General features: G+C 43.6%; 1 protein-coding gene and 1 long non-coding RNA gene across 9 annotated transcripts in view; one reads left to right on the forward strand and one right to left on the reverse strand.

Annotated features, from left to right (window-relative positions):
* The window catches only part of LAMA1 (laminin subunit alpha 1), a 168,978-nt gene extending 156,122 nt beyond the window's left edge, over positions 1-12,856 (forward strand). For all 3 annotated transcript variants that reach the window (XM_086682493.1, XM_086682494.1, XM_086682495.1), the window contains exons 55-63: positions 167-352; positions 1,730-1,865; positions 3,622-3,734; positions 5,790-5,979; positions 6,516-6,674; positions 7,201-7,354; positions 8,566-8,699; positions 11,668-11,890; positions 12,496-12,856. In XM_086682493.1, the coding sequence (XP_086538619.1) occupies positions 167-352; positions 1,730-1,865; positions 3,622-3,734; positions 5,790-5,979; positions 6,516-6,674; positions 7,201-7,354; positions 8,566-8,699; positions 11,668-11,890; positions 12,496-12,656 (1,456 nt within the window). In that variant the 3' untranslated portion in view covers positions 12,657-12,856. The remainder of the gene's footprint in view (positions 1-166; positions 353-1,729; positions 1,866-3,621; positions 3,735-5,789; positions 5,980-6,515; positions 6,675-7,200; positions 7,355-8,565; positions 8,700-11,667; positions 11,891-12,495) is intronic.
* Positions 2,684-21,273, reverse strand: part of LOC147575507 (uncharacterized) — a 299,228-nt gene continuing 280,638 nt past the window's right edge. For 3 of the 6 annotated variants that reach the window (XR_015242458.1, XR_015242455.1, XR_015242460.1), the window contains exons 2-4: positions 13,247-13,401; positions 6,241-6,379; positions 3,740-3,968 (exon numbers count right to left, since the gene is read on the reverse strand). This is a non-coding gene — a long non-coding RNA (uncharacterized LOC147575507). Of the gene's footprint in view, positions 3,969-6,240; positions 6,380-13,246; positions 13,402-13,699; positions 14,554-21,273 lie in introns of those variants that run through there. The other 3 variants (XR_015242459.1, XR_015242456.1, XR_015242457.1) reach the window with 3 other exon arrangements.

The following is a 21,273-nucleotide window of genomic DNA, read 5'->3' on the forward strand; positions in this document are numbered from 1 at the left end:
AACTGTAAGTGTTAATTTTTAAGACTCACCTTTTTATTCACTTAGTGTCGTTAAAATTTGTTTTCAGGGAACTTCTGTCATTCAGTAAGAACTTGTGAAATTATGTATTAAAATAGTTATGTTTCGTTACATTTAAAAGCTTTTCTTTTCTCCTTTGACCTTTTAGCGTTATCACTGTCCAAATGGATGAGACAAATCCTGTAGAAATGAAGTTGGGCCCATCAGCAGAAAGCAGGACAATAAATGTATCCAGCCTGTACATAGGGGGAGTTCCAGAGGGTGAGGGGACATCAGTGCTCAAGATGGGAAGATCATTTCACGGCTGTATCAAAAACCTGATCTTTAACATGGAGTAAGTGTAACTGCTCTCAACATGTTTTTGCACTTCCTAATTTTTTAAAGCTGAGTACTGACCCTGACTTGCTATCTAATTTTGCTGTTTGAGATTACCTAAAATCCTACAAGTTTCTGAATAACAAGCGAGCCCTATTCTATCGCAAAGGTCTCCCAAATGGATTCTACTGGATTAGAATAGTGGATATATCTGGTAATCATATATTTAAAAAAAAAAAATGAACATCAGTTCCACAGGACTATCAACAAACATCAGAGGTCAAATACACTTTTGACATGCACTTCAGGGAACATAGAGATTTTGTGATGCAAGTTTCTTGCTGTCTTGAGCTCACTGCTTTAAAGGAACCTTTATGGTGGGGTTTCTTGCAGCTTTGGTTTAATGGCTCCTCCTGAAACAATTAGTGCCTAATTAAGAACGGGAAGTCTGTTTTCCCTGTGGAGCTCATTCTGAGTAAGAGAACGGATACATGCCCACATGCCCATGGGTATTTATTTCTTCTTCACTTGCCTCCTGCCTGCATAAGAACGCTGGTGGCACAAAAGCGGGGCTACAACCTGCAGGTGGGGGTGCGGAGCCAGAATCTGCCCAGGACAAGCAAGCTCCCTCCTGCCTGAACTGCCCATTTGCCTTGAGACCTTAAACAATGGCTTGGATCTCTGATGGTCGCAGTGTCCCCTGTAAAAGAACCTCTTAGGAGTCCTTGGACTTTGGAAGAATAAAACATTACACTGGGTTTCAGCACGATTACCATGTCAGAGCCTTGGTTTGTACAACTTATTTGTACAGTTGATTTATTTGCCCAGTTCTCTGTTTATAAATAAACTGATTCAGCATCTTACTACTGAAAGCCCTGAGGTTGAGAATTCCATAGGGCAGAAAGGCTTCTGTGCTGTTCACAGCCACGTCCTCAGAAGGTGCCAAGAGGGTAGACGCAGACAGGACATGTTGCAAGGGCTGCAGAGTGAAGGGAATATGAAAAGTGTAGGTCAGGACTTCCTGGCAACTGTAAATCTCTAAGAAAGAAATCAGTGTTTTACTGAGGCCAGTGTGTAGTCGTGTGAGAGCCAGAGACAGACTCATTCTCTTACCCCAGCCAAGGCTGCATTTGAGCCAAATCTTGAGGGATGCTCAGCGATGGCCAGGAGGACGACACGGGGAGGGGCTGGAGTGGGGTGGGTCGAAGAATCAAATGAGGGAATATATAAGACTTACAGACTTCTAGTCACTGGAAGATGGTCGATTTGGTTTCACTAAGAGTAATATATTAATGGTTTTTCATAAGACTGTAGTGTTCAATAATCAAATGACTTTGGCTCCTGTGTTGGCTTGTACATAGTATCTTAATTAATTTTATAAACACTTTGTATCTAGACATTTGGATTTCACGAGTGCGGTTGGTTATGAACAAGTAGATTTGGACACCTGCTTGCTTTCAGAAAGGCCGAAGCTGGCTCTTCATGGAGAGGACAGCGAGCTCCCGCCAGAGCCTCAGCCTTTACCAAGTCTAGTAAGAGGGGCTTTCTTTAATTGTATCAGTCAAGTACAGTCAGAACAAAAGCGGGGACCTTGTTACAAAGGTGTTGGGAAAGCTGAAGGAGCACAATGGAACAACAGTGCCACGGGAGAAGGTGGTGCTACCAGGAACAGGGGGAGTGAGTCTGAGCAGAGAGAGTCTCCTGGTGAGTACTGGGGCACAGAGAAGAAAGGTGCTGTCAGGGAGGCCACCTGGAGCTGGAAGGGAGGGAGAAACACTCCAGCCTTTTCCATTGACCCACCCTCCAAACCCCCAGATGGAAGCCATTTTTACTTTTTCTTTATTTTGGAGACAGAGTGTGTATGTGTCTGGGGGGGGGGGGAGGGGCAAAGAGAGAGAGGGAGAATCCCAAGCAGGCTCCATGCTCAACACAGAGCCTGACATGGGGCTCAATCCCACGAACCATGCTATCATCACCTGAGCCAAAATTACCAGTCTGATGCTTAACCAAATGAGCCACCCAGGCGCCCCGAGGAAGCCATTTTTCAAAGAACTCTAGGAACAGTTACAGGGTTCATCCCTGTGATGAAAAGCAGAGCAGGGGCAGGGTGGTGAATAGTTCTCTGATGACACGGCACAGCATTTACAGACCACAGGCCCTGACAGCCATCTTCATCTGACTGCCGTACAGCAAGATTTGTAGCAGAGTTTCTATAAGGACTCATCGTGACTTCGGGTTGAGTCAGAAACAGAAAATAAGTCGTTATGTAAAAGCCATTGAACATTTCATTATTGCTTAAAAAAAAAAAAAGATTTGATTCATCTAGGAAAAGCCAATTTTGACCAAGTACTTTTCAAAAAAAGTTTTTAATGTTTATTTTTGAGAGAGACAGTGTAAGGAGGGGAGGGGCAGAGAGAGAGAGGGAAACACAGAATCTGAAGCAGGCTTCAGGCTCTGAGCTGTCAGCACAGAGCCTGACACAGGGCTCGAACTCATGAACCAAGAGATCATGACTTGAGCCGAGGTCGGATGCTCAACCGACTGAGCCACCCAGGCGCCCCATGGCCAAGTATTTTTAATGGCAGTTCTTAGTTTCCATTTTCTTTTCCCTTTTCTGATTTCTCTGTTTCCTTGGTTGAAAGCATGCACTCTGATTAGATGGTGGTTCAGTCATACAAAAAGCAGTACCTTCCAAGCAGGACCAATCTTTGAGCTCAGGACAGCTCCCCTGGTAGCGTCCACCTACCCCAAGCCGAAAAGTGAGTCTGAAGCCTCACGTGGTTCAGAGCCACTGTGTGGAGGGTGCGGCCAGGCAACCTGCAGGTTCCCCAGCAGCCCCCCTTTCAGCCTCGCTCCTCTCAGCTGGACTTGCTCTGTCTGGGAGGAATTGGAGACGTCAGGCTCGGAGCCCCTGCTGGTCACTTGTGGGCACTTCCAGTCTCCTGGTACATGTGCTGCCACTGATCCCCTCCAGCCCTTGCCCGGGGTGGGAGGCAGGGGAGGGCAGCAGCAAGGCCTCTGCCCCTTTGGCCTGATGAATAGTCATGGGACTTTTAAGCAAACTTGAGTGGGACTGAGGTGAAAGACAGAAGCTCTAACTGCCTTCTCAGATAAAGACATAGCAAGTAAATTACTTAAAGCAGAGAATCAGTCAGCGCAGACATGTATTTGTGGCTATTGGTGTTCTGATCCAGTTGCTTCTGAGATATTTTTTTCATGGAAAACTTGGGACACGTTAGTGGGGGCCCTGGCTCTGTGTGGCTGAGAGTCCATCTGCGTGTCTTACAGGGGCAGTGTGCTGTGGACAGAGCCCCAGAGTACATCCCCAACGCTCACCAGTTTGGCCTCATGCAAAGCAGCCATTTTGTGTTACCCTTCAATCAGCTGGCTGTCAGAAAGAGGTGGGTGTTCTAAAGTCTTCATTAGATGTCTCACCGATAAATGAATCCAGGAGGTATTCTTCAGCAATGAGTCTTTTCAGAAGCTTCTTGTATGTTATTATGGAGTATTCAACGTGCAACCAAATGGCAGAGACAGGAATGCAGCCTTTGTGCAAACCAGATGCTTAAAATGTGGTCCAGTGGGGTTCCTGTGGTTTGTCCTTACCCCTTCTTGATGAAGGCTAGCTGCTGCCTCTGTATGAATATAGGAAAGCACATAGGTAGGGAGTCTCTCTAAATCATCTTGTTCTAGAATCTCAAGTCTTCTAGATCTATCATCCTCTGGACTTTCAACCCCATTCTATTGTAAGCATTTACTAATCTGATCAAATTGTCCACCCAAACCCTTTCACTGTGCCTTTCAAACTCCCTGGTGCCACACCCACACCAATCTGCACATTCCTTCTTGCCCTCACACCTGCTTGTCCCCAAGGGCTCTTCCTTGACCAAGCTAGCTCACATCCCACAGATGAGGCCTGGGGATTCCACATTCCTCCTCTCCTCTGAATCCTTCAGACTGCACCTGGTGTTACGGCCACCTGTGATCACTGCCCCTATGGCACCGTCTTCAGACCTTGCCTCAGTGTCTTTGTTCCATAACTTGGGCCATCATTTTCCATGAATTCGGCCACCCCACACTGGACCTTCCAAGTCTTCTGGCTCCTGTCAGAGGGCTTTTCCTCAGCCACATTCTCCCCACGGTCACACACACCCTTGCCTACTTTGTAAATATCCATCCCACTTCCAACCAGAATCTCTACCTGAAGCATCCTATTAACCCCGTCCTCCTCATATCTACTGTTACCTCCCATTCCAACAGCTCCTCAACTGCATCAAGACCTTGAACCTGTCATGCTTTCTCACAAACCCTCCTTCTACAACTCCCCTAGAATAGTTTATCCCCAATACAGATGGGCACAGTGCCATTATTACAGGTGCTCCTTTGTAAACTTCCACCACGGCCCCAGGAAAAATTCATACTTCCTAATCTGTACCAGAATCCACATTGGTGGTCAAGTCTGCAGAAGTACGTATCTCTTTCTTGCCTGGTTTGACTTGAAAGCCATGGCCACTGATTTGAGATGGAACCTCCAGACTACATGAGTAGCCAATACTATTCTCTATTATGTTCATTTTTTAAAAAAATTTTATAGCTTCTCTTATGTCAAAACTCTGTGCATTCCCACAGCCTCTCTTCATGCCCCAGTTGATGACTGCTTCAGTGAACAGAGAACTCTCCTCATCTGTCCACTACCCAAAAGAGCACCCCTGCTGCCTTTGTCCCCACCCTTGTACCTCTTCCCCTGCACCACAGAGGAAGGGTCCTGCTCCCCATCTTGCTTGCCTCTGGAGCCCATCACCTCTCTCAGAGCCATCACCCTCTTCCTCATCAGTGTTAACAAGAGGAGCAAACACTTGTGCCACAAACTGCCTTGATATTTAACACTCCCTGTCCCAGAGTGCTTTAGTGTTGAGCTTTCTTCTGCGGGAGGATACCCAGATGCAGCTTTCCCTCCACTGCTGTGTGGTGCTGTCTCCCTTGGAGCCCCGGTAGGGGGTTCCTGGCTGTCCACCCAAATCCACCCCATTGTTTTAGCATACTCGGCACTGTCTGCAAACAAAGTGCTGAGCTTTGTGGGGCTTGCTCCTGCCATTCAGAGCTCAGCTGAAACAGCACCTTTTCAGAGCTGCCTGCCCTCTGTAATAAAACCACCAGTTGGCCTCTCATGACCCAATTTTATCTCTGATAGATTTCTAGTATTAGTTTTGCGGGAGAAAGGACATTCCTCTTTGTTTAGTGCTCCAGCCTCAGCATCTAGAACAGTCTCTGGCAGACATCTGTATGTGGTAACTATTAGTTGGGTGAACAGATGGATGAATGAATGAAAGAATAATGAATGACTCTCTGCTGAGATGTTAAATACACAGGTTGAAACAGTTATTAGATTCTCTCTTTGAGGTTATTTTTACATGTGAAAGTTTCTTTCTGAGGCCTGAGCTCTTGTTTTCCTCCAGGCTCTCAGTTCAGCTAAGTATCCGGACATTTGCCTCCAGCGGTCTGATTTACTACATGGCTCATCAGAACCAAGTTGATTATGCCACGCTCCAGCTGCATGGGGGCCACCTTCACTTCATGTTTGATCTTGGGAAAGGCAGAACAAAGGTCTCCCACCCTGCAGTGATCAGTGATGGCAGGTGGCACACGGTATGCCCTCAGGAAGCTGGTGAATCCCTCGTGCTAAGGTTTATTCCATCCATCCCTTGTATCCATTCCAGTTCGCTGTCATGAAGTGATCCCCTTTGGTTTCTAGCTTGCTTTGTGTCCACTATCTCCTCTATAGCTATAAGCTTCTTGTAGGCAGGGACCTTTTCTGCATCCTGAAAGGCACTCAGCAGCTAACATTGGTGGAATGAATGAAAGCTACCAGAAGCGTTCTCACCTTGATGAGAAGTAAATCAAGCCTACCTGTGGCATGAGTGGGCCAACCCTTAGGTCATGGCATTTGCTTTCTTATAACTAGGCCTCAGGGGTTCTTCCCATTCTAACGTGCGCTTTGCCTGTGCCTGCTCCAGCCTCCTGCCAGGCTTGGTCTCCTCAACACCAACTGTGTAAAAATCATAGCCATCCTTTAGGATCTCATTCAGGTTATTACAGCTATAATGAACAGATGCTGCAAACAAACATCCGTTACAGTTTTCTCAGATTCCTTTAAAACTGTGGATAGTCTCATTTTGCTCTAGGTCAAGACAGAGCACTTTAAAAGAAAGGGCTTCATGACAGTTGATGGCCAGGAATCCCCCACGGTGACAGCTGTGGGAGATGGTACCATGTTGGATGTGGAAGGAAAGCTGTACCTAGGAGGTCTTCCCTCTGAGTACAGAGCCAGGAACATTGGAAACGTAAGCTGTGTTTTCTGTTTGGAGCCCATCTTACCTTTATTGTGGTTGTGCTTTTGTGGTTTTATTTGTGAAAGAAAAAGTTTATGTTGAATTATCTTGTTTGAAACTGGAGCTTGGCTGCATGATGCACACCTTTTAAACTGCATCCCTAAATTGTGTTGGGGCTTCCCCTTGAAGCTCAGCCAGCCTTTCCTACCTGTTAGTTAATGAACGTTTCCCCTTCCCAGCCATTTAGCTCTGGTACAATGCAGGAAAGTCCAGTAGATTTGTATTTGCAGATTAGAAAACTCAGCATCTTGATTTCTACACTACTTAATCAAAATGATGGAAAACACCTTTACTGCATTGCTAGCCAAGATACTCCTAGCTAGTAGCATTCCGTTAGATGTTTATGTAAACTATTGTGGAAATTCGATTTTAAAAACCAAAAGTTAACATTTTAATGTGTTTGTTGAAGCATAGGAACATTTTACCCTTGCCCTTCTTGTTCTACTTAGAGCATCTATTCTCATGTCACTTGGTTTAGATCACCCACAGTGTCCCCGCCTGCATTGGGGAGGTGATACTGAATGGCAAACAGCTGGACAAAGGCAGCCCAGTGTCTGCATTTGCAGTAAGCAGGTGCTATGCAGTGGCCCAGGAAGGAACGTTCTTTGAAGGCAGTGGATACGCAGCTCTTGGTATGTATTATCAATGATCTCAAAAGAAATCTTTGGGTTTATTTAGCCTGCACTCTGAAATGGATCCAGTGATATGTCCTGATAGGACAGGACCCCCTGAACAAGGCTGCAGCAAGACCATTTTAGTTAAGTGTTCGAGTTTATTCTAATTTCTCAACTTCTAAAGCCTTCTCCCCCTCATGCTATCCAGATGGCCTGCTGCAGGCTTCTTCCCACCAGGAGAGCGGCAACTTCAGGCAGAGGGCAGACATGTGGTACTGGTTTTGTCTGTACTTTCCCTAAATTTATGTGAGCCACATTCTCTCTGCCCAAGTTAATAAAGGCCTTTGACAAAAATCAACATAAAATATCTAGACCAGCCAGCCAAATGCAAGTCAGATTTGATGAAGAAATTGACTCCATTGAGACTGTTGACAATAAGTAGAGGAATTTAAATGTCTAAAATGCCTTCAAATGTAAATTCCTCAGGGCCTAGAACTAAGCCTTTGTAATGTATCTGGCCTTCCCTCTCCATCTGATTTGCTGTTTGCACTCACAACCCTGCTCCTCTTGGCCTCAGTTCTGCTTTCTACCACAGGGAACTGCATTTCTCTGGCTTCCAGGGAGGTCCTGGTGGAAGATTAGGGGCGGGTGGGAGGAAAGGAAAAGCTAGCACACTTTGCTCCTTCACTCTGTGCTTCCAAGAAGCTCTGGTAACACGGCCTTCTCCCAATTTTCCTCTAACCCTGGGCTGAACAACCATCTGCTATGTAGCCCCAGTTTGGTTTCTCAGCTTTTCTATCACTTGAATAAAATATACATTTAATTAAATCCTCAAGTAAAAAAACCTAGCGTGGATATGAATATGCTCAGTAAATGACACCATACCCAGTATGTAGATATTGGGAAAATAAAGTAGACTACTGCCGGATAGATGATGAAGGGATTATATGGATCAAATCCCTTTCGGTTTTTTCCCTATGTGTCTCTAGAAGAGAGGATGTGCCTGCCTGGGCTCCGGTCTGGCTCAGCCCTGGTAGGTCTTGAATAGCATCACTTCATCTTAAAGATGAGGAAGCTGAGGATGGTGCTGGATCCAGAGAAAGAGCTAGCCACCAGGCCTCCTGAACTAGGAACCAAAATGCACAGCCAACCAGCCCACGGCCTCTCCGACTCTGAACCCTCCTGGGCCAGGCTCACCCCTAACTTGGGGTTATACTTGTATTTTTCAGTCAAGGAAGGCTACAAAGTCCGATCAGATGTAAATATAACACTGGAATTTCGTACCACCTCTGAGAATGGTGTCCTCCTGGGGATCAGCAGCGCCAAAGTAGATGCCATCGGATTAGAGATTGTGAATGGCAAGGTAAGCGCTTGATCTTGATGGGGTTCTCCTTTATCCCAGTGCCAGAGACAGAGCAACTGAAAAACAGTAGAAATACCTAGATCCAGGGGTGCCTGGGTGGTTCAGTCAGTTAAGCGTCTGACTTTGGCTCAGGTCATGAACTCATGGCTCCTGGCTTCGAGCCCCGCATCGGGCTCTGTGCTGACAGCTCAGAGCCTGGAGCCTGCTTCAGATTCTGTCTCCATCTCTCTCTCTGCCCCTCCCCTGCTTGTGTACTATTTCTCTCTCTCAAATATAAACAAACATTAAAAAAATTAAAAAACAAAAAAAACAAGAAATACCTAGATCCAAACTTCCAATGATCATTTCAGTGGAAAAGAGAAAAGGTTTAGATTAAAAATGACAAAAATGAAATTAAACTTAAAGCAAAACTGCAATCTTACTACAACAGAAATCTTTTCTCCAGAGGCATCTGAAAATTGCCAACCTGATGCTCTCCCTTCCCTAATATTTGTTAACATTTTATTTGGAAGTAATTACAGATTGATAGCAAGTTATAGTAAAATATATAAGGAGGTTCCCCCGTGTTAGCATCTGCATAACTTTTTTTTTTTTATTTAAAAAAGTTTTTTTTTCGTATTTATTTTTGAGAGAGAGAGGCAGACTGCAAGTGAGGGAAGGGCAGAGAGTGAGAGAGGGAGACACACAATCTGGAAGCAGGCCCCAAGCTCTGAGCTGTCAGCACAGAATCCGACATGGGGGTCGAACACATGAACTGTGAGATCATGACCTGAGCCGAAGTCAGCTCCCCAACTGAGTCACACAGACGCTCTGCATAACTCTTAAAAAAAAAATTTTTTTTTAATGTTTACTTATTTTTGAGAGAAATAGAGGGGCAGAGAGAGAGGGAGACACAGAATCCGAAGCAGGCTCTAGGCTCTCAGCTGTCAGCAGAGAGCCCAATGCAGGGCTCAAACTCATGAACTGCGAGACTGTGACCTGAACCAAGGTTGAATGCTTACCCGACTGAACTACCCAGGTGTCCCTGCATAACTCTTACACAACATCAAATCCATGAAATTGACATTGGCATAATCCAGAGTTTTTTTCAGTTGAGTTAGTTATACATGTACATGTGTGTGTGTAGCTCTACACAATTTTGTTTAGCTTTATGTATCCACCCTCATAGTCAAGATACTTAATTGTACCTCAAGGCTCTCTCAACCCACCCCTTCATATCCACACCAACTCTCTCCCTAGCCCTGGGCAACCACTGATCTGTTCTCCAGCTGTTATTTCATGAGTATTATATAAATGATATGATACAGTATATGTCCTCTTGAGATTGGCTTTGTACACTCAGCCTCATTTCCTGGCATTGATCTGGGCTGTTGTGTTTATCAATGGTTCATTTTTCTTTTTTTTTTTTTATTGCAGAGTATTCCATGTGATGGATATACCACAGTCTAATTTTTTTAATTCAAAATATATATATATTTTTTCTGTAACTATTCTGCTCTTGCTTTTCAGTCGCCAGTCTTTCCCATGTTCAGAACAAAATGAACTTAACAATTAGGATACCTTAGTCTCTTTTGCTTGAAAACTGCCTCTAGGTGCAAGCAAGATGTGAGGGAAGAGAGTCTTCCTTGTCCTTTCTTTTCTGTAAGTTCTCTCTTGACAATAGCTGAGGTGTGGCTTGGCATTCCTGGTCCTTAGGCATAGCCTCTGTCTTTTGTGCACTAGGCCAGTTGTCCCTGGCAAGTTGTAACGAGTGGTCTGGAGTTTCAGCCATCACCAGGTTGTGGGAACTTATCCTGGAGATTATTAGGCCAACATCCCTTGCAGATCAAGCTTCCCATCCCGGTCAGGGGCACTGCTGTCTCTTCAGCCACCTCCTGCGTCCCCCAGAGGATCACAGGAGAACTGGGGAGTTGTTGCCAGGCCGTGGGGATGAAAGGCGTCTCTTAAATCCTCTCTACCTAACTACACTTTTCACCATTTCTCTTGCACTGTGGTCAACTTGTGTTGCTCTGAAACTAAGATGCTTGACTCTTTTTAAACAAGTCTCTGTGCTCTAGATTTTTCCCAATTTTATTTGCAATCTCATTTGCCTATTTCTAGTACTTCTGCTTCTTCCCCACTGGGTTTCCAGCTGCGAGGACATCCTAGAATGGGGGTGAGGAGGATGTAAGAAAATCAGATCCACCTCTTGTCCTTCACCTCTTCTCCCCCCTTATTTCATCTTCATGTCTAAACAAAGCTGCCTCTACATCATACCGCTTGCCCCTCTACACTGTGGCTTATAGCCAAAGGCTTCCTCATCTGGACTTCAAAAGAATTTTGAAAAATTCTGTATTGTGCGTATTTTTATATGACATCTGAGAAACATTATTAGAAGTGTAACAGTTGCCAAAAATGTAATTTCTGATGTATATTTTACCTCTACTATTGGCTTATTTTTCCTTTAAAACTTTTCTTAGCTGTTGCCCGAGGGTCTATAATGTACATCTTTAATTTATCACAGTGGACCTCGAAATACACGGAGTCACCTCTACAACAGTATTCTTACAAGTATTCCCTGCTAGCTTTTGCAAGTCTTGGATTTTTTTGTGTGTTACAACTTGCTGTGGTAGGGCACCTATAGTCTGTCACAAGAGAGTCGGTAAATGGTCCTTCATAGGTGCTAGCCATCTGCTACAAACAGACCCTCTAAACCCATCAGCTCCTGCAGGCCTGAAAAAGGTACTGATTTGAGGGCAATGGCGTGGGCTTCTTCCCATGGAGGTGGTCATTGATCCTTTCTGTAGTTTCGGGAGTGATGAAACCTGCATCCTTTATGAGGTTATTTTTCAAAATCATTGTTTTTCATAGCTTGCCCTCCTTTTTAGCAGAATGGGGGGATTTATCTACTCCAAGAGCATTATATAAATGAATGGTGTTCCTTAAACATAGAAAAATTCACCAAGGTATTTGTGTCTTGTTTGTTTAGATCTTGTTTCATGTTAACAACGGTGCTGGTCGGATAACAGCCACATATAAACCCAAAGCTACCAGTACTCTGTGCGATGGAAGATGGCACACACTTCAAGCTCAGAAAAGCAAACACCGCTTGGTTCTGATTGTCGATGGGAATGCAGCTCATGCTGAAAGTCCACACACCCAGTCCACCTCAGCAGACACCAACAATCCCATTTATGTGGGCGGCTACCCTGGTACGTATGGGTGTCTGCTTTGCCCATTCACTTTTAAGGAGCTCTGTCAGTTTAGCTGGATACAGAATAGGGATTAAGAAAAATACATGGTTTGGGTGACAAATCCTTTACATTTTAGAAAGTCTATCTCAAATACCTAGAAGTTCTTGGAAAAGTTAAAATAATCTACACAAGTAAATTCATCGTTAGGTAAGACTCTGAGAACACCGGATGCAATGTAAAGTAAGCGAGATGACTTTACCGAGGCAAGTCATCTTAGATGACCCCCCAGAGTAGGAAGTCATTTTAGGGCAGGTAACCATTTTAGAGGACAAAGAAACATGATCTTATCCTCTGACATCGATTCTGGATTTGAATTCTGCATTTCGGATGTTCCCAGTGATTTTTACAAATAATGAAATAAACATCTCTTTGATGACTTTTAAGTCATAACTATCCCTTAAAATTACCATATATTAAAAGTTTTCATTGACTTATCACAGAAGCAACATATGTGGGAGAACAGTGTTCTAATTTTGATGAAAAAACTACTTGATAATTACTTTTGCTCCTATTGTACTAGTCATGTCATTTAACAAAATTAAGCAAGACTTCTCTCTTAACAGCTGACGTAAAGCAAAACTGCCTGAGCAGCCAGACCTCCTTCCGGGGGTGCTTGAGAAAGCTCACTCTGATTAAGGGCCCACAAGTGCAATCCTATGACTTCAGCAGAGCTTTTGATCTACAAGGAGTTTTCCCTCATTCCTGTCCTGGGTCTGAACCCTGAATTTCAGAGCAACTCCCCAGTTGGGAATCATTGTTTATATTTTGAGGAGAATTGTTTTTGTGAATTAAAATCTCTCTTCAGTTCTGATTTCATTTTCAACTCAGGTTAAGTGTTTCCAGAGAGAAATTTTGTACTTGTATTAAACTAAAACCATGTGTACAACAAATACCTCTATTAAATAGTTTAAAATGTAAATTGAATTAAGCGGCTCACTTTTTCTTTGTAAACATTGAATATTCTGTTGATTACCTGACAGTTTTTCATGTTTTACGTTTTGAATTTTATACAAATATGGAGTCTCGTCCAAGATAGTGATGTAGGAAGACCGTGAATTCACCTCCTCCACAATCTATACCTATTTATAGAACAGTTCCTCCTGAAGAACTGAGGGCTGGCTGGATGGCTTCTGTGGCACAGAGCACATAAAGAGTGGCAAGAGAGATGGGGACATGGTAACAAAAGGAACCCCCAGCCCTGTGAATTGCAGTGGGGAAGGATAGCATTGAGGGACCATGAGCTGATCCGTCTGCTCTACAGCACAGAAAAAAAGCCGTCATTTAAAAGAGCAACTAGCATCTAAGAGATCCTACCTTGTAAGTCCACCAAACAGGAGAGCTGCTGGAACTGTCTCTGGGTCGGAAGGGCTGGCAAGTACCATGGTTTACGCTCCCCCGAACACCTCGATAGCACAGGCAGGAGCAGGGTTTGGTGCCTTAGCTGGCCTGCCACGTTAGTACTGGGTTCCCTGGAGCACAAAAAAAAGCCATGGTATAAAAGAGCAAATAGAATACAAAAGAGCCAGCTCTAAAACCACCAGACAGTGGGGGAGATGCTGGAACTCTTTCTAGGTTGGAGGGGCTGGCAAGTGCCATGGTTTACGTTCCCCATCTACCTTGATAGTGTGGATGGGAAGAAGGTCCAGGCACCAGAGCTGGCCTACTGCCTGAGTCCTGGGCCACTAGCCCACACCATCCCAGCCATTCCACCAAGGAGGCCCCAAAACAGCACACACTAGAACACCCCAGAATACTCCATGCCTATACCACTTCGGCTCCAGACTGCTTGCCAGGGCACCCTGGTGAAGAGGATGCTGGGACTTCCTGGCTCATGCTGCTTTGGCTCCAGCCACCCCACCAAGGTGGCCAATATTCAGAGTGACCAGGAACCCGAAGCCCCTGCCTGCTGTGGGGTTCCAGCCACATCACCAGGGCAGCCCGGGGCAGAATGTCCCAGGATTCCCTGACCTGTGCCAGTTCTAATTGCCACACTAGGTCACTCCCTGGGCTTGTACCCACTGTGACTTTACCTGTCCTCAAGGATACCTTCTGGCCAGAGAGCCCTGGAACTGCCTGAGTCAATACCCACCATCAGCTACAGATCTCCTGCCCAGATGCCCCATACATGGAGCACCCAGGTCCCTCTGGCCTGCCTCAGCTACAGCTGCCCCACCAGAGTGCCCACTGCACGGAGAGCCCTGAAACACCCCAGCCCACATCCACTTCAGCTTCAGCTGTCCTTCCAGGGTGCATGTAGTACTCTGGGACAGCCCAGCCCATACCCATGCCAGCTCCAGCCATCACACCAGGCACCCCTAGCACAGAGTGCCACGTGATCCCCAGCCTGCACCAGACACAGCTCCAGCCAGCCGGCCAAAGCCATAAAGACACACACATTCTACATGGGAGCTGACCATACACAAGACCACTCCTTCAAGTTTAGAAGTGCTGCTCCGCCTATTTCAGAGGATCACACACAGAAAGTCAAGTAAAATGAGAAGACAGGGGCATATGCTCCCAATGAAAGAACAAGACACAAACTCAGAGAAAGAACTAAATGAAACGGAGATAAACAATACGCATGATAGAGTGTAATGTTCGTAAAGATGCTCACCAGACTGGAGAAGAGTGGAAGAACTCAGTGAAAACTTCAACAAAGAGACAGCAAATATAAAAAAGAATCAGAATTGAAATTAGTAACTGAAATAAAAAATACACTCTAGGGAGTCCATAGATTAGTAGATGCAGAAGATATCAGCAGTCTGGAAAACAGGGTAATGAAAAGCACTCTGGCAGAACGGAAAAAAGAAAACAGTATTTTAAAAAAGGAGGGTAGGTTAAGGGATCTCTCGGAAAACATCAAGCAAACGTTTACATTATAGGGGCCCAAGAAGATGACAGAGAGAGAAAGGAGCAGAAAACTTATTTGAATAAATAATAGCTGAAAACTTCCCCAACCTGGGGAATTAACAGATATCCAGGTTCTGAAAGTACAGAGTTCCAAACAATGAACACAAGAAGGTACACAACTAAACACAAAATTAAAATGTCAAAGGTTAAAGATAAACAGACAATTTCAAAGCAGCAAGAGAAAAGCAAACTGTTATATACAAGGGAAACCCTATAGGGCTGCCAGCTGAGTTTTCAGTAACCACTTTGTAGGCTAGAAGGGAGTGGGATGACATATTCAAACAGCTGAAAGACAGAAGCCTATAACCAAGAATACTCTACCCAGAAAGATTATCATTTAGAATTCAGAGACAGAGAAATAGTTTCCCAGTCAAAAGTTAAAGGAGTTCATTGACACTAAACTGGTCTTATAAGAACTGTTAAAGGGACTTTTTTAAGTGGAAAACAAAAGGTCACAGTTTGAAGAAAATTATGAATAAAAAGATGTAAAAATATGACAGCATATACATAAAAGGTGGAGGGAGTAAAAAAGTTCATTTAGGATGTGTTCACACTTAGATAACCATCAACTCAACATACACTGCTGTATTCTTAGGACCCTATACGTGAGCCTCACGGCAACCCAAACCCCAAAACATAACACATAAAGAGAAATAAAGCCAAATATGACACTACAGAAAGTCCTCAACTGCAAGAAAAGAGAGCAAGAGTAGAATGGACAGAGAAGAATTACAAAGACCACTGAAAACAATTAACAAAATAGCAGTAAGTACATACCTCACAATAGTTACTTTAAATTAAATGGACTAAATTCTCTAATCAAAAGACATACAGAAGCAGAATGGATAAAAAAAAACACAAGACCCATCTATATGGTGCCTAAAGAGACTCACTTCAAACCTGAAGACAATACAGACGGAAAGTAAAGGGATGGAAACAGATATACCATGCGAATATGGGGGGAAGGGGGGGTTGGGGGGGAGCAACACTCACACCAGACAAGATGGACTTTAAAACAAAAACTATGATAAGAGACAGATAAAGGCAATACATTATGATAAAGGAGTCAATCCAACAAGAGGATACATAAATATCTATGTACCCAACACCGAAAAACCTAAATACATAAATATAAAAGGAGAAATTGACAGTAATACAATAACAGTAGGGGACTTCAATACTCCATTTACATAAAAGGAAAGAATATCCAGGCAGAAAACCAGTAAGAAAATAGTGTCTTTGAATGACATACTAATAAGACAAACCAGGTATGTATAGAACATTCCATTCAAAACCAGAGAATACACATTTTTTTTCAAGTGCACATGGAACACTATTAGGATATGTTAGGTTACAAAACAAGTCTCAATAAATTTAAGATTAGAATTATATTGTGTATCCTTTCCACAACTGTATGAAACAGGAAATCAACCACACACACATAACACACACACGCACACCACAAAACACAAACCCACGGAGGCTAAACAACATGCTACTACTAAACAGTAAATGGGTTAACAAAGAATTCAAAGAGGAAATTGAAATGAAAATGAAAACACAACAGTTCCTAAAGATTTTGAACTGTTGTGTTTTGATTTTCATTTGAGAAACTGAAAACCGTTCTAAGAGTGAAATTTATGGTAGTACAGACCTACCTCAAGAAACAAGAAAATTCTCAAATAATCTAACCTCACTCCTAAAGGAACTAAGAAAAGAAGAAAGCCCATTTAATCTACAATAATGGAGTCAACAATATATAATGGGGAAAGACAACCACTTCAACAAATAGTTCTGGGGACCCTGGACAGCAAAGAATGAAATGGACCACTTTCTTACACCATACACAAAAATAAAGTCAAAATGGATTAAAACCTGAATGTGAGACCTGAAACCATAAAACTCCTGAAACTCTTGAAAAGAACATAAGCAACAATTTCTTTGACATCAGCCACGGAAACATTTTTCTAGATATGCCTCCTTAGGTGAGGGCAAAAAAAGCAAAAATAAATTTGGACTACACCACAATAAAAGGCTTCTGCACAGTGGAGGAAACAATCAACAAAACAAAAAGGCAACCTACTGGATGGGAGAAGATATTTGCAAATGATACATTTTATACGGAGTTAATATACAAAATATATAAAGAACTTATACAACTCAACACCAGAAATACCCAAATAAAATGGGCAGGGGACAACACATTTTCCAAAGGAGACTTACAGATGGCCAACAGACACATGCAGAGATGCTCAACATCACTAGCCATCAGGAAAATGCAAATTAAAACCACAATGAGAGATCACCTTATACTTGTCAGGATGGTTAGAATCAAAAGGACAAGAAATAAGTGTTGGTAAGGATGTGGAGAAAAAGGAACCCTTATGCACTAACTGATGGGAATGTAAACTGGTGCAGCCAGTGTGAAAAACAGTATGGAGGTTCCTCAAAAAAATTAAAAATAAGGGCGCCTGGTGGCTCAGTGGGTTAAGCATCCGACTTCAGCTCAGGTCATGATCTCACTGTCCATGAGTTCGAGCCCCACATCGGGCCCTGTGTTGACAGCTCAGAGCCTGAGCCTGTTTCGGATTCTGTGTCTCCCTCTCTCTCTGCCCCTCCCCTGCTCACATTCTCTCTCAAAAATAAATAAACATAAAAAAATTTTTAATTAAAAATAGAACATATGACCCACTAATTCCACTACAGGGTATTTACCCAAAGAAAACAAAAACACTAATTCAAAAAGATATATACACTCCTATGTTTACTACAGTATTATTTACAATAGCCAAGATATGGAAGCAACCCCAGTGTCCATCAATAAATAAATGGATGAAAAAGTGGACAGCATACATATAAAATGAAAAAAAGCAAAAAGAGACCCATACCTACAGAGAACAAATTAATGAGGGCCAGAGGGGAGTGAGGCGGGGCAATGGGGAAAATGGGTGAAGGGGGGTGGGAGGTGCAGACTTCCATCTATGGAATGATTAAATAATGATAAAAAATAATAGCGTAGGAGAGAAGATGGCGGCGTAGGAGGACACTGGGCTCACCGCGTGTCCTGCTGATCACTTAGATTCCACCTACACCTGCCTAAATAACCCAGAAAACCGCCAGAGGATTAGCAGAACGGAGTCGCCGGAGCCAAGCGCAGACGAGAGGCCCACGGAAGAGGGTAGGAAGGGCGGCGAGGTGGTGGGCGCTCCACGGACTGGCGGGAGGGAGCCGGGGCTGAGGGGCGCCCGCCGGCCAAGCAGAGCCCCGAGTCTGGCTTGCAAAAGCGGAGGGGCCAGACGGAGTATGTTCCGACAGCAAGCGGGACTTAGCATCTGGAAGGTTATAACCTAACAGCTCTGCTCTGAGAATGGGAGGGCTGGAGGACAACGGGAGGGAGAGTTGTTGAGTCCCGGATGACAGAGCTCAGCTTGGCGGGGAACAAAGGCGCTGGTCAGCACCATCTCCCTCGCCCATCCCCCAGCCAAAATCCCAAAGAGAACCGGTTCCTGCCAGGGAACTTGCTTGTACCGCGCAAACACCCAAAGCTGTGCTTCTGCGGATCCATCCCTCTGGTGGGTCTGACTCCCTCCCGGTGCCGCAGGGCCCCTCCCAAAGGGGATCTCCAAAGGAAAACCGAGCTCAGCCTGCCCCTCCTGCCCCTGTGCACCTTGCCGATCCACCCCAGCTAATACGCCAAATCCCCAGCACCACAAGCCTGGCAGTGTGCAAGTAGCCCAGAAGGGCCATGCCACCCCACCCCACAGTGAATCACGCCCCTAGGAGAGGGGAAGAGAAGGCACACACCAGTCTGACTGTGGCCCCAGCGGTGGGCTGGGGGCAGACATCAGGTCTGACTGTGGCCCCGCCCACCAACTCCAGTTATACACCACAGCACAGGGGAAGTGCCCTGCAGGTCCTCACCAAGCCAGGGACTATCCAAAATGACCAAGCGGAAGAATTCCCCTCAGAAGAATCTCCAGGAAATAACAACAGCTAATGAACTGATCAAAAAGGATTTAAATAATATAACAGAAAGTGAATTTAGAATAATAGTCATAAAATTAATCGCTGGGCTTGAAAACAGTATGAGGACAGCAGAGAATCTATTGCTACAGAGATCAAGGGACTAAGGAACAGTCAGGAGGAGCTGAAAACGCTTTAAACGAGATGCAAAATAAAATGGAAACGACCACGGCTCGGATTGAAGAGGCAGAGGAGAGAATAGGTGAACTAGAAGATAAAATTATGGAAAAAGAGGAATCTGAGAAAAAGAGAGATGAAAAAATCCAGGAGTATGAGGGGAAAATTAGAGAACTAAGTGATACACTAAAAAGAAATAATATACTCATAATTGGTATCCCAGAGGAGGAAGAGAGAGGGAAAGGTGCTGAAGGTGTAGTTGAAGAAATCATAGCTGAGAACTTCCCTGAATTGGGGAAGGAAAAAGGCATTGAAATCCAAGAGGCACAGAGAACTCCCTTCAGACGTAACTTGAATCGATCTTCTGCAGGACATATAGTGAAACTGGCAAAATACAAGGATAAAAACAAAATTCTGAAAGCAGCAAGGGATAAATGTGCTCTAACATATAAAGGGAGACCTATAAGACTCATGACTGATCTCTCTTTTGAAACTTGGCAGGCCAGAAAGGATTGGCAGGAGATCTTCAATGTGTTGAACAGAAAAAATATGCAACCGAGAATCCTTTATCCAGCAAGTCTGTCATTTAGAATAGAAGGAGAGATAAAGGTCTTCCCAAACAAACAAAAACTGAAGGAATTCGTCACCACTAAACCAGCCCTACAAGAGATCCTAAGGGGGATCCTGTGAGACAAACTACCAGAGACATCGCTACAAACATAAAACATACAGACATCACAATGACTCTAAACCCGTATCTTTCTATAATAACACTGAATGTAAATGGATTAAATGCGCCAACCAAAAGACATAGGGTATTAGAATGGATAAAAAAACAAGACCCATCTATTTGCTGTCTACAAGAGACTCATTTTAGACCTGAGGACACCTTCAGATTGAGAGTGAGGGGATGGAGAACTATTTATCATGCTACTGGAAGCCAAAAGAAAGCTGGAGTAGCCATACTTATATCAGACAAACTAGACTTTAAATTAAAAACTGTAACAAGAGATGAAGAAGGGCATTATATAATAATTACAGGGTCTATCCATCAGGAAGAGCTAACAATTATAAATGTCTATGCGCCGAATACCGGAGCCCCCAAATATATAAAACAATTACTTATAAACATAAGCAACCTGATTGATAAGAATGTGGTAATTGCAGGGGACTTTAACACTCCACTTACAGAAATGGATAGATCATCTAGACACACGGTCAATAAAGAAACAAAGGCCCTGAATGATACATTGGATCAGATGGACTTGACAGATATATTTAAAACTCTGCATCCCAAAGCAACAGAATATACTTTCTTCTCAAGTGCACATGGAACATTCTCCAAGATAGATCATATACTGGGTCACAAAACAGCCCTTCATAAGTATACAAGAATTGAAATCATACCATGCATACTTTCAGACCACAATGCTATGAAGCTTGAAATCAACCACAGGAAAAAGTCTGGAAAACCTCCAAAAGCATGGAGGTTAAAGAACACCCTACTAAAGAATGAATGGGTCAACCAGGCAATTAGAGAAGAAATTAAAAAATATATGGAAACAAACAAAAATGAAAATACAACAATCCAAACGCTTTGGGATGCAGCGAAGGCAGTCCTGAGAGGAAAATACATTGCAATCCAGGCCTATCTCAAGAAACAAGAAAAATCCCAAATACAAAATCTAACAGCACACCTAAAGGAAATAGAAGCAGAACAGCAAAGGCAGCCTAAACCCAGCAGAAGAAGAGAAATAATAAAGATCAGAGCAGAAATAAACAATATAGAATCTAAAAAAACTGTAGAGCAGATCAACGAAACTAAGAGTTGGTTTTTTGAAAAAATAAACAAAATTGACAAACCTCTAGCCAGGCTTCTCAAAAAGAAAAGGGAGATGACCCAAATAGATAAAATCATCAATGAAAATGGAATTATTACAACCAATCCCTCAGAGATACAAACAATTATCAGGGAATACTATGAAAAATTATATGCCATCAAAGTGGACAACCTGGAAGAAATGGACAAATTCCTAAACACCCACACTCTTCCAAAACTCAATCAGGAGGAAATAGAAAGCTTGAACAGACCCATAACCAGTGAAGAAATTGAATCGGTTATCAAAAATCTCCCAACAAATAAGAGTCCAGGACCAGATGGCTTCCCAGGGGAGTTCTACCAGACGTTTAAAGCAGAGACAATACCTATCCTTCTCAAGCTATTCCAAGAAATAGAAAGGGAAGGAAAACTTCCAGACTCATTCTCTGAAGCCAGTATTACTTTGATTCTT

This window comes from Puma concolor, chromosome D3 (genome assembly GCF_028749965.1).
Source record: "Puma concolor isolate L17-30 chromosome D3, mPumCon1.1.hap2, whole genome shotgun sequence".
NCBI lineage: Eukaryota > Metazoa > Chordata > Mammalia > Carnivora > Felidae > Puma > Puma concolor.